A 12,201-nucleotide genomic window follows, 5' to 3' on the forward strand; every position below is an offset into this window, starting at 1 on the left:
TCTAGTTCTAGTCTCACCCAGCCTCAGTGGAAAAAGCTGGAGGGAAATAATGTCCATCTTTGGAATGTGGGATGAAACTAGAGCACCCAGAGGAAACCCACACAGCCATAGATGGAATGTACAAACTCCTTACAGACAGATGTGGGAATTGAACCCTGGTCACTAGTACTGCAAAGCGTTACTCTAACCACTACACTACCTTTCTATGGTATGGATTGGCGGAGATGAAAAGGGGACTGCGGCAGAGAATTTGATCTCACAGGTTTGCCTGATTGATGTGAATAGACTCTAACCAGCTCTACCCTCCTGGTTTCAGAGATACTCCGGACATGTTCCTGGATTTAATGGACCATTTTGCACTGCAGTGTGAGTGGATAATGGGTGATGTTAATATCATGAACTCTTTAAGAGGTGAGCACTTTGACATTGCAGTGATCGATGCCTTTACTCCTTGCTCATTCCTGGTGGCCGAGAAGCTGGGTTTACAATTTGTCACCATGCATGGGGGGAATTTCTGGAATGTTCACCAGTGGGGGATGGCAGGCCCTCTCTCCTTTGTTCCCATCCATCGCTCTCTACTCACCGATCGCATGGATTTCTGGCAACGGCTGAAGAATTCCTTAATGTTCCTTGGCGCTCTTGGGTTTGAGATGAGGATCCAGGCGCGGTTCGAAAAAGCCATCAGGGAACATTTCCCTGGAACTGACATCAGCCTCTCCAAACTATACACGAAGGCCCAGCTGGCAATCTACAACACTGACTTTACCCTGGAATTCTCACAGCCGCTGCCCCCTAATGTGATTTGTGTTGGAGGGTTGCTTGCAAAACCGTCAAAGCCACTCCCACGGGTAAGTGCAACAGTCTCTCATTTAGAGGCTTTCTCCATCTTCAGTCCATCCACGTGTCTGTCTATCACAGGACTGTCTTCCTAGACCCAGTGTATGTGTCTCCAGTCCCACAGTCCCCCTGTACATCCAATTACTGTGTGTGTGTATGGGTGGGTGTGTGTGTGTCTATCACAAGACTGTCTCATAGAAACATAGAAAATAGGTGCAGGAGGAGGCCATTCGGCCCTTCGAGCCTGCACCGCCCATTCAGAATGATCATGGCTGATCATCCAACTCAGAACCCTGTACTTGCCTTCTCTCCATACCCCCGATCCCTTTAGCCACAAGGGCCATATCTAACTCCCTCTTAAATATAACCAATGAACTGGCCTCAACTGTTTCCTGTGGCAGAGAATTCCACAGATTCACCACTCTCTGTGTGAAGAATTTTTTCCTCATCTCTGTCCTAAAAGGCTTCCCCTTTATCCTTAAACTGTGACCCCTCATTCTGAACTTCCCCAATATCAGGAACAATCTTCCTGCATCTAGACTGTCCAATCCCTTTAGGATTTTATACGTTTCAATAAGATCCCCCCTCAATCTTCTAAATTCCAATGAGTATAAGCCTAGTTCATCCAGTCTTTCATCATATTAAAGTCCTGCTATCCCAGGAATCAATCTGGTGAAGCTTCTTTGTACTCCCTCTATGGCAAGAATGTCTTTCCTCAGATTAGGGGACCAAAACTGCACACAATACTCCAGGTGTGGTCTCACCAAGGCCTTGTACAACTGCAGTAGTACCTCCTGCTCCTGTACTCGAATCCTCTCGCTATAAATGCCAGCATACCATTCGCCTTTTTCACCGCCTACTGTACCTGCATGCCCACTTTCAATGACTGGTGTATAATGACACCCAGGTCTCGTTGCACCTCCCCTTTTCCTAATCGGCCACCATTCAGATAATAATCTGTTTTCCTGTTTTTGCCACCAAAGTGGATAACCTCACATTTATCCACATTAAATTGCATCTGCCATGAATTTACCCACTCACCCAACCTATCCAAGTCACCCTGCATCCTCTTAGCATCCTCCTCACAGCTAACACTGCCACCCAGCTTCCTGTCATCCGCAAACTTGGAGATGCTGCATTTAATTCCCTCGTCTAAGTCATTAATATATATTGTAAACAACTGGGGTCCCAGCACTGAGCCTTGCAGTACCCCACTAGTCACTGCCTGCCATTTTGAAAAGGTCTCCCTAGAGCCAGCATGCGTGTGTGTGTGTGTGTGTGTGTGTGAGTTTGTGTGTGTGTGTATCCAGTCCCGTAGTACCTCTCTACACTTTGTGTTTGTGTCCATTGCAGGATTGACTCCCTAGACCCAGTGTGTCTGCTTGCCGTCTCTGTTTTGTATTTCTAAATCTCAGACTCAGGATCAGGTTTAACATAAGAGGATGAGAGAGAGGAGCAGAGTGAGGCCATTTGGCCCATCATCTGCTGTGACATTTCATCATGGTTGATGCAATTTCCCTCTCAGCCCCAATCTCCTGCCTTCTCCCTATATCCGTTCATGCCCTGACTAATCAAGAACTTACCAACTTCTGCCCTAAATATACCCAATGACTTGGCCTCCACAGGCACCTGTGGCAACAGATTCCTCAGATTCACCACTCTCGGGCTAAACAAATACCTCCTTATCTCCATTTTAAAATGATGCCCCTCTATTCTGAGGCTGTTCTCTGATCTTAGACTCCCCCACCATAGGAAACGTCCTCTCCACATCCATTCTATCAAGGCCTTTCACCATTCGATGGCTTCAATGAGGTCGCCCCTCATTCTTCTGAATTCCAGTGAGCCATCAAACACTCCTCATATGACAAGCCTTTCAATCGCAGAATCATTTTCATGAACCTCCTTTGAAAGCTCTCTAACGTCAGCACATCCTTTCTTAGATTAAGGATCCAAAACTACTTTCAATACTCCACGTGCGGCCTCATCAGTGCTTTATAAAGCCTCAGCATTATATCCTTGCTCTTATATTCTAGTCCTCTTGAAATGAATGTTAACATCACATTTACCGTCCTCGCCACCGAATCAACATATAAATTAACCTTGAGGGAATCCAGCACAAGGGCTCCAAAATTTTTGAATTTTTTTCTCCATTTAGAAAATAGTCTGCACTTTTATTTCTCTACCAAGGTGCATGTCCATACACTTCCCAACACTGCATTCCATCTGCAACTTCTTTGTCCATTTTCCTAATCTGTTTAAGTCCTTCTAAAGCCTCTCTACTTCCTCAAAACGACCTTCCCCACCACCTATTTTAATATCGGCTGCAAACTTGGCCACAATGCCATCAATTCTATCATCCAAATCATTGTCATATAGCATAAAAAGAATCAGTCCCAACACAAACCCCATTGGATCACCAATAGTCACTGGCAGCCAACCAAAAAAAGGCTCCCTTTATTCCCACTCTTTGATCTCCTGCCAATCAGCCGAAGCTATATCCATACTGGCTTCTTTCCTGTAATACCATGGGCTTGTAGCTTGTCAAGCAGCCTCTTTGTTAAAGGCCTTCTGAAAATTCAAGTACACAACTTCAACCAATTCTCCTTTGTCTATCCTATTTGTTATTTCTTCAAGGAATTCCAAAAGATTTGTCAGGCAAGATTTCCCCTTGAGGAAACCATGCTGACTACGGCCTGTTTTATCAGGTGCTTCCAAGTACCCTGAGACCTCATCCTTAATAATTGACTCCAAAGTTTTCCCAAACACTGACTAACTGGCCTATAGTTTTCTCTCTCCTGTCTCCCTCTCTTCTTGAAGAGTGGAGTGACACTTGCAATTACATTCCAGAATCTAGTGATTCTTGAAAAATCATTACTAATGCCTCCACGATCTCTTCAGCCACCTCTTTCAGAACCCTGGGGTCTACACCATCTGGTCTATCTGCTTGCCAAGTTCCACTTTCCTAGTAATAGCAACTTCACACACTTCTGCCCCCTGACACTCTCAAACTTCCGGCATCCTGGTAGTGTCTTTATCAGTTTATTTATTTATTGAGATACAGTACGCAATAGGCCCTTCCAGCCCTTTGAGCCACGCCACCCAGCAATCTCCGATTTATCCCTCTCTTAATCAAGGGGCAATTATCGATTACTTTTTAACCCATCAGCCATTACGTCTTTGGACTGTGGGAGGAAATCGGAGCAGCTGGAGGAAATCCACGCGAGTCTGGGGAGAATGTACCAACTCCTTACAGACAGCAGTGGCAAATGAACCTGGGTCAGTGGTACTGTCGATTGTTGTGCTAAACACTACGCTACTGTGCTAACCCCGTTTGTTGTTTTGTAGCAGCAGTCTCTCTAAGTAGACAATGGATGCGCCCGGTTTAGGACTCAGTTGGGTGTGGAACAGCGTCGGCTGTGGCTGAATAAGCCGATTCTTGAGTGGCAGTCCTTGGCACAGCCGCTGCACACGAAGGCTGATGGCTGCAGCTGGATAGTCACTGCCACAGCTCTCCTTCTCTCTTCTGTCCGACCACAGTCGAGTTCGTTTTTCCTCTGCATTGGTGATCCCTGTATGTACTGTTGAGGCCAGTTCATTGGCTATATTTAAGAGGAAGTTAGATATGGCCCTTGTGGCTAAAGGGATCAGGGGTATGGGGGGAAGGCAGGTACAGGGTTCTGAGTTGGATGATCAGCCATGATCATACTGAATGGCAGTGCAGGCTCGAAGGGCCGAATGGCCTACTCCTGCACCTATTTTCTATGTTTCTATGTACAGCCTGTCGCCAGGTACAGCGATTTGCAGCTGTCTCTTCCCAGGTGTCCACCCTGATATCAGCAGACCTCAGGTCACGTTTACAAACGTCCCTGTAGTGCAGCAGTGGGCGCCCTATGGGCCGGGATCACATGCAATAAAAATATCAATTACAGTAAGAGCACAGGTACATATAACAATAAATTAAATGAGTAGTGTAAGTAGAGAGGGAAAAATAATAATAATATTATGCGAGTGTTCCTGGGTTCATTGTCCATTCAAGAATCTGATGTTTGAGGTGAAGAAGCTATTCTTGAATTTTGAGTGTGTGTCTCAGGCACCTGCACCTCCTCCCTGATGAGAGAGGGTACGTCCTGGATAATGGGAGTCCTTAATGATGCTCGCCCCTTTTTGAAGGTGTCCTGGATGCTGGGGAGGCTAGTGCCCATGATGGAGCTGGCTGAGCTTACAACTCTTTAAGGCTTTTTCTGATCCTGTGCGGTGGACCTACTAAACCAGACAATGATGTAACCAGTTAGAATGCTCTCCACGGTATCTGTAGTAATTTGCAGGTGTCTTTGGTGACAAATCAATTCTCCTCAAACTCCTAATGAAATATAGCCACTGTCATGCCTTCTTTGTGATTGCATTAACGTGCTGGTCCCAGGGTGGATCCTCAGAGATGTAGAGCCAGGAATCTGAACCGCTGCACCTTTCTACTTCTGTTCGCTCAATGGTGACTGTTGTGTTTTCCCTTGACTTCCCCTTCATGAAGCCTACAATCAATTCCTCGGTCTTACTGAAGCTGAGGGCAATGCTGTTGCTGCATCGCCACTCAACCTGCTGATCCATCTTGCAACACACACAAAATGCTGGAGGGACTGAGCAGGCCAGGCAGCATCCACAGGGATCGTTCCCCCCATGACTGCCATGTCCACTCACCCCTCCCCACTGATCTCTCTCCTGATACTTGTGCTTGCAAGTGGGACAAGAACCATACCTGCTCCTACACCTTCTTCCTCATTGCCATTCAGGGCCCCAAACAGTCCTTTCAGGTGAGGCAACACTTCATCTGAAAGTCGGTTGGGATCATCTACTATACCCAGTGCTCCTGGCATGGCCTCCTGTATATTGATGAGACCCGACGTAGATTGTGAGACCACTTCAACGAGCACCTTCACTCCAACTGCCAGAAAAAGTGGATCTCCCGCTGACCATCTATTTCAGTTCTATTTCCCATTCCCATTCTGACATGTCCACCCGTGGCCTCCTCTCCTGCCAGGATGAGGCCACGCTCTGGTTGGAGGAACAACTCCTTATATTCCGTGCAGGTAGCCTCTATCCTGAATGCATGAACATCAATTTCTTGAACAAACAGGAATTGACCCCTCCCTGCTTCACCATTCCTCATTCCTGTTTCCCTTTCTCTCCTTACCTACCCATCTTTTCCCTCTAGTGCGCCTCCCCCTTCCTTTTCTCCATGGTCTTCTGCCCTCTCCTATCAGATTCCCACTTCTTTTTTCCTTTATCTCTTTCACCAGTTGTTGCCCCTCCCCCTCTCCCAGTTTCACCCATCACCTGCCACCTTGTACTTCTTCCTCCCCTCCCCGCCTTCTTATCCTGACTTCTCCTCTTCTTTTCCAGACCTGTTGAAGGGTCTCCACTCCACTCCACTCCAATCTTCTGCCTGCACCACCTTGGACTTGCCCCGACAGCTTGGGCTACCTTACTTTACTCATGGCACCCAATGTAATCTGCTGGTCTTGTTCTGTTGGGGGTTCGAGTGCTGACCTGTCCTTGCTGTTGTCAGGAACTGGAATATCTCCTGCAGACCGCTGGAGAGAATGGCTTTGTGGTGGTGGCTTTTGGCTCTATGCTGATGTCCGTCAGCCTCCCGGAGCTGCTGAAAGAGATGAACGCTGCCTTTGCCCAGCTCCCCCAGCTGATCATCTGGAGACAACTGCACAGTCACTGGCCAAGTGATCTCCAACCTGCCCCCAACGTCAAGCTGCTCGATTGGCTCCCGCAGAATGATCTGCTTGGTGAGTACCAGCCCACCAGTGGTCCCTCGCGGAGATGAGTTCCTGGACCCTGGAGAAGTGAGGAAGAGGGGTGGTGAGGAGGGGTTATGGGCAGGGGAAGGAGTGAAGATGACATCAGAGGCTGGAAGGTGACAGCTGGAAGCAACAAAGGTCTCAGATAGTGGAATCTGGTGTTAAAAAAAAGACTTGTATAGATGCATAGTGCAAAGTATTAAGGTTCTAAATGGTATACATACTTTGATAATAAATGTACGCAGAAATTTGAACTGATTGCATCACTGTTTGCTATAAAAACACTGGAAGTCTACAGAAAGTGATGGATACAGCCCAGTCTTTCACAGCAAACCCTCTCCACCATTCAGCATACTTACATGGAGCACTGCCACAAGAAAGTAGCACATTTCCAGATACTGCTCATTGCTAGTGGAGTTTGTGACTGTTAGATACAGACCATCTTATTTACCATGGGAATTCACCACTGTCCTTATAGTCGGTGTCTACATTCCCCCCAGCGCTAACGCTAAGGAGGCGCTCTGTGAGCTGTATAGGGCTATTAGCGAACTGCAGAATGCACACCCTGATGGACTGTTCATTGTCGCTGGAGATTTTAACCATGCGAACCTTAAGTCAGTGCTCCCCAGATTCCATCAGAACGTGGACTTTGCAACGAGAGGGGAGAACGCGTTGGACCTTGTTTACACAACATTCCCGATGCGTACCGGGCGGGGCCACCTCGGTTACTCAGACCACATCTCTGTTATGCTAATCCCAGCATACAGACTGCCCGTCGGGCACTCCAGACCAGTTCAGAAGCGGGTGAAAACCTGGCCAGCAGGAGCCATCTCTGCTCTTCAAGACTGCTTTGAGCACACTGACTGGCACACGTTCAGGGAGGCTGCAACCGATGGCGACTCTACCAACTTAGAGGAGTACACGGCATCGGTGACTAGCTACATCAGCAAGTGCATTGATGACTTCACCGTGGCCAAGACCATCACTACACGCGCTAACCAGAAGCCATGGATGACCGCGGAGGCGCGTGCACTGCTGAGGACCCGTGACTCCGCCTTCAGAGCAGGCGACATTCAGATTGGAGGGCTGTGACTAGTGGTGTCCCACAAGGATCGGTTCTGGGACCTCTACTTTTCGTGGTTTTTATTAACGACCTGGATGTGGGTGTAGAAGGGTGGGTTGGCAAGTTTGCAGATGACACATAGGTTGGTGGTGTTGTAGATAGTGTAGAGGATTGTCGAAGATTGCAGAGAGATATTGACAGGATGCAGAAGTGGGCTGAGAAGTGGCAGATGGAGTTTAACCCGGAGAAGTGTGAGGTGGTACACTTTGGAAGGACAAACTCCAAGGCAGAGTACAAAGTAAATGGCAGGATACTTGGTAGTGTGGAGGAGCAGAGGGATCTCGGGGTACATGTCCACAGATCCCTGAAAGTTGCCTCACGGGTGGATAGGGTAGTTAAGAAAGCTTATGGGGTGTTAGCTTTCATAAGCTGAGGGATAGAGCTTGAGAGTCACGAGGTAATGATGCAGCTCTCTAAAACTCTGGTTAGGCCACACTTGGAGTATTGTGTCCAGTTCTGGTCGTCTCACTATAGGAAGGATGTGGAAGCATTGGAAAGGGTACAGAGGAGATTTACCAGGAAGTCCTATCTGCACTCCTGTCATCCTTTTGTTCTTCACATCATTGAAGAATGCCTTGGAGTTTTCCTGTACCCTACTCGCCAAGGCCTTCTCATACCCCCTTCTTGCTCTCCTCAGCCCCTTCTTAAGCTCCTTTCTTGCTACCCTATATTCTTCAATAGACCCATCTGATCCTTGCTTCCTAAACCTCATGTATGCTGCCGCCTTCCACCTGACTAGATTTTCCACCTCACTTGTCACCCATGGTTCCTTCACCCTACCATTCTTTATCTTCCTCAGCAGGACAAATTTATCCCTTACGTCCTGCAAGAGATCCCTAAACATTGACCACATGTCCATAGTACATTTCCCTGCAAAAACATCATCCCAATTCACACCCGCAAGTTCTAGCCTTATAGCCTCATAATTTGCCCTTCCCCAATTAAAAATTTTCTTGATCTCTTTGATCCTATCCTTTTCCATGATAATGCTAAAGGACGGGGAGAGGTGGTCACTGTCCCCCAGATGCTCACCCACTGAGAGATCTGTGACCTGACCCGGTTCATTACCTAGTACTAGATCTAGTATGGCATTCCCCCTGGTCAGTCTGTCCACATACTGTGACAGGAATCCATCCTGGACACACTTAACAAACTCTGCCCTGTCTAAACCCTTGGATCTAATCAGGTGCCAATCAATATTAGGGAAGTTAAAGTCACCCATGATAACAACCTTGCTATTTTTGCACCTTTCCAAAATCTGCCTCCCAATCTGCTCTTCTGTATCTCTGCTGCTACCAGGGGGCCTATAGAATACTCCCAATAGAGTAACTGTTCACTTCCTGTTCCTGACTTCCACCCATACTGACTCAAAAGAGGATCCTGCTTCATTAACCACCCTTTCTGTAGCTGTAATAGTATCCCTGACCAGTAATGCCACCCCTCCTCCCTTTTTCCACCCTCTCTATCCCTTTTAAAGCACTGAAATCCAGGAATATTGAGAATCCATTCCTGCCCTGGTGCCAGCCAAGTCTCTGTAATGGCCACTACATCATAATTCCATGTATGTATCCAAGCTCTCAGTTCATCACCTTTGTTCCTGATGCTTCTTGCATTGAGGTACACACATTTCAGCCCTTCTACCTTACTGTCTTTACACTGTTTATTCTACTGCTCTTTCCTCAAAGCCTCTCTGTATGTTAGATCTGGCTTTACTCCATGCACTTCTTTCACTGCTCTATCGCTCCGGGTCCTCTCCCCCTTGATTGGCCGATCACAGTTCTCTTTGAGAACTAATTGACTTGATCAGTATTTCTAGCTATTGTTCACAATTGCACTTAATTTAAAAAAATAACTGACAAGAAGGCAGAGGGGGTGGCATTGCTCTGTTGGGGGGGAAATCAAATCTTTAGAAATTGGTGACATCAGATTGGAAGGTGTTGAATCATTATGGGTAGAGGTAAGGAACTGCAATGGTAAAAAGACCCTGATGGGAGTTATATGCAGACCCCCAAACAGTAGTAAAGATTCTAACAGGAGATAGAAAATGCATCCCAAAAGGGCAATGTTACGATAGTCATCGGGGATTTTAATATGCAGGTAAAGTGGGAAAATCAGGTTGGTGCTGGATCCCAAAAGGGGAATTTCTGGAATGCCTGTAAGATGGCCGTTTTTAGCAGCACGTAGTTGAGCCCTCTAGGGGATCAGCTATTCTGGATTTGGTGTTGTGCAATGAGACCTTAAGGTAAAGGAACCCTTTGGAGAAAATGATCATATTATGATAAAGTTCACCCTGCAATTTGAAAAAGAGAAGCTAAAATCAGATGTATCAGTATTGTAGTGGAGTAAAGGAAGTTACAGAGGCATGAGAAAGGAATTGACCAAAATTGATTGGAAAGGACACTGGCAGGGATGATGGCAGAGCAGCTATGGCTGGAATTTCTGGAAGCAATTTGGAAGGCACAGGATACACAGGAAGGGGATTGAATCTACGGAACCTACAAGGGACTGCACTGTTTTAATCTGTGCAATGAGACAGGTTAAGATTAGTGATCTTGTAGTTAGGGTCCTCTTGGAAAGAGTGATCACTGTATAATTGAGTTTCTCATACAAAATGGAGGATGCAATAGCTCAATCTAAAAGCATTGCATTATGCCTAAACAATGGAATCTACAATGGGATGAGGGAGGGTTTGGCTAGTGTAGACTGGGAACACAGGCTATATGGTGGGACAGTTGAGAAACAGTGGAGGTCTTTCAAACAGATTTTTCACGTAGCTCAACAAAAGTTTATTCCAGTTAAAAGCAAGGACAGTGAAGGTGGGGAGAGCCAGCCTTGGATAACTAAGGAAATAAAAGAAGGCATCAAACTAAAAGCTCGTGCATACAAAGTCAACAAGAGTAGTGGGATACTGGAAGATTGGGAAAGCTTTAAAAATCAACAAGGAACCACTAAGTGAGCAATAAAGAAGGGGAAGCTAAATTGTAAAAATAAACAAACACAAAATGTAAAAACAGATAGTAAAAGTTTTTATAATTATATAAAGCAGAAAAGGTTGGCTAAAGTGAACATAGGTCCTTTGGAGGATGAGAAGGGGGAATTGATATTGGATAATGGGAAAATGTCAGAGACTTTGAGTAACTATTTTGTGTCAGTCTTCATGGTGGAGGACACATCTAACATGCCGAGCAGAGATGTTGCAGATGCGATGGAGGTGAGGACCTCGATACAATAGCTATCACTAAAGAGGTAGTGCTGAGCAAACCTGTGGACCTGAAGATGGATAAGTTCCCTGGTTCTGATGGAATGCATCCCAGGGTACTGAAAAAAATGACAGAAGTTATAGTAGAGGCCTTGGTGATAATTTACCAAAATTTTCTGGACTCTGGGCAGGTCCCAGTGGATTGGAAGACAGCAAATGTCATGCCACTGTTCAAAAAAGGATGTAGGCAAAAGGCAGGTAACTATAGGCCGATTAGTTGGGAAAATGCTTGAAGCTGTCATTAAAGAAGAAATAGCAAGGCATCTGGAAAGAAATGGATCCATCGCAGACACAGCATGGATTCAGCAAAGGCAGGTCCTGTTTGACAAACCTACTGGAGTTCTTTGAGGATATAACAAGCGCAGTGGTTAGAGGGGAACAGATGGACGTTATTTACTTGGACTTCCAGAAGGTGTTCAATAAGTTGCTACATAAAAGACTTATCCATAAGATAATGATGCAGAGTTGGGGGTGATGTATTAGCATGGATAGAGGATTGGTTAACAATAGAAAGCAGAGAGTTGGGATACATGGGTGTTACTCTGGTTGGCAATCAGCAGTGAGCGATGTGCTGCAGGGGTCAGAGCTGGGCCTGTAACTGTTCACAATATACATTAGTAATCTGGAAGAGAGAACTGAGTGTAGTGTATCTAAGTTTGCTGAGGATACTAAGTTGAGTGGAAAAGCAAATTGCACAGATGATACAGAGAGTCTGCAGAGAGATATAGATAGATTAAGTGAGCGGGCAAGGGTCTGGCAGATGAAGTACAATGTTGGTAAATGCAAGATCATCCACTTTGGAAGGAAAAATGGAAGATCAGATTATTATTTAAATGGTGAAAAATTGTGCAGAGGGACGGGAGTGCTTGTGCATGAATCACAAAAGGTTGGTTTGCAGGTGCAGCAGTCTATCAAGAAGGCAAATGGAATGTTGGCCTTCATTGCTAGAGGGATTGAATTTAACAGTGGGGAGGTTATGCTGCAACTGTACAGGGTGCTGGTGAGGCTGCCCCTGGAGTACTGCGTGTGGTTCTGGTCTCCTTACTTGAGGAACGATATACTGGCTTTGGAGGCAGTGCAGAGGAGGTTCACCAGGTTGATTCCAGAGGTGGGTGGCGGGGGGGGGGCGGGGGTTAGACTATTAGGAGTATTAGGAGAGATTGAAGTGCCCGGAA

General features: G+C 46.3%; 1 protein-coding gene across 1 annotated transcript in view; it reads left to right on the top strand.

The window, feature by feature from the left end:
• The window catches only part of LOC140197500 (UDP-glucuronosyltransferase 3A1-like), a 58,222-nt gene that overhangs the window by 32,869 nt on the left and 13,152 nt on the right, over positions 1 to 12,201 (top strand). The window contains exons 5-6 of the mRNA XM_072257508.1: positions 317 to 848; positions 6,401 to 6,632. Coding sequence (XP_072113609.1) covers positions 317 to 848; positions 6,401 to 6,632 — 764 coding nt within the window. The remainder of the gene's footprint in view (positions 1 to 316; positions 849 to 6,400; positions 6,633 to 12,201) is intronic.

Source organism: Mobula birostris, chromosome 5 (genome assembly GCF_030028105.1).
Source record: "Mobula birostris isolate sMobBir1 chromosome 5, sMobBir1.hap1, whole genome shotgun sequence".
Lineage (NCBI taxonomy): Eukaryota > Metazoa > Chordata > Chondrichthyes > Myliobatiformes > Myliobatidae > Mobula > Mobula birostris.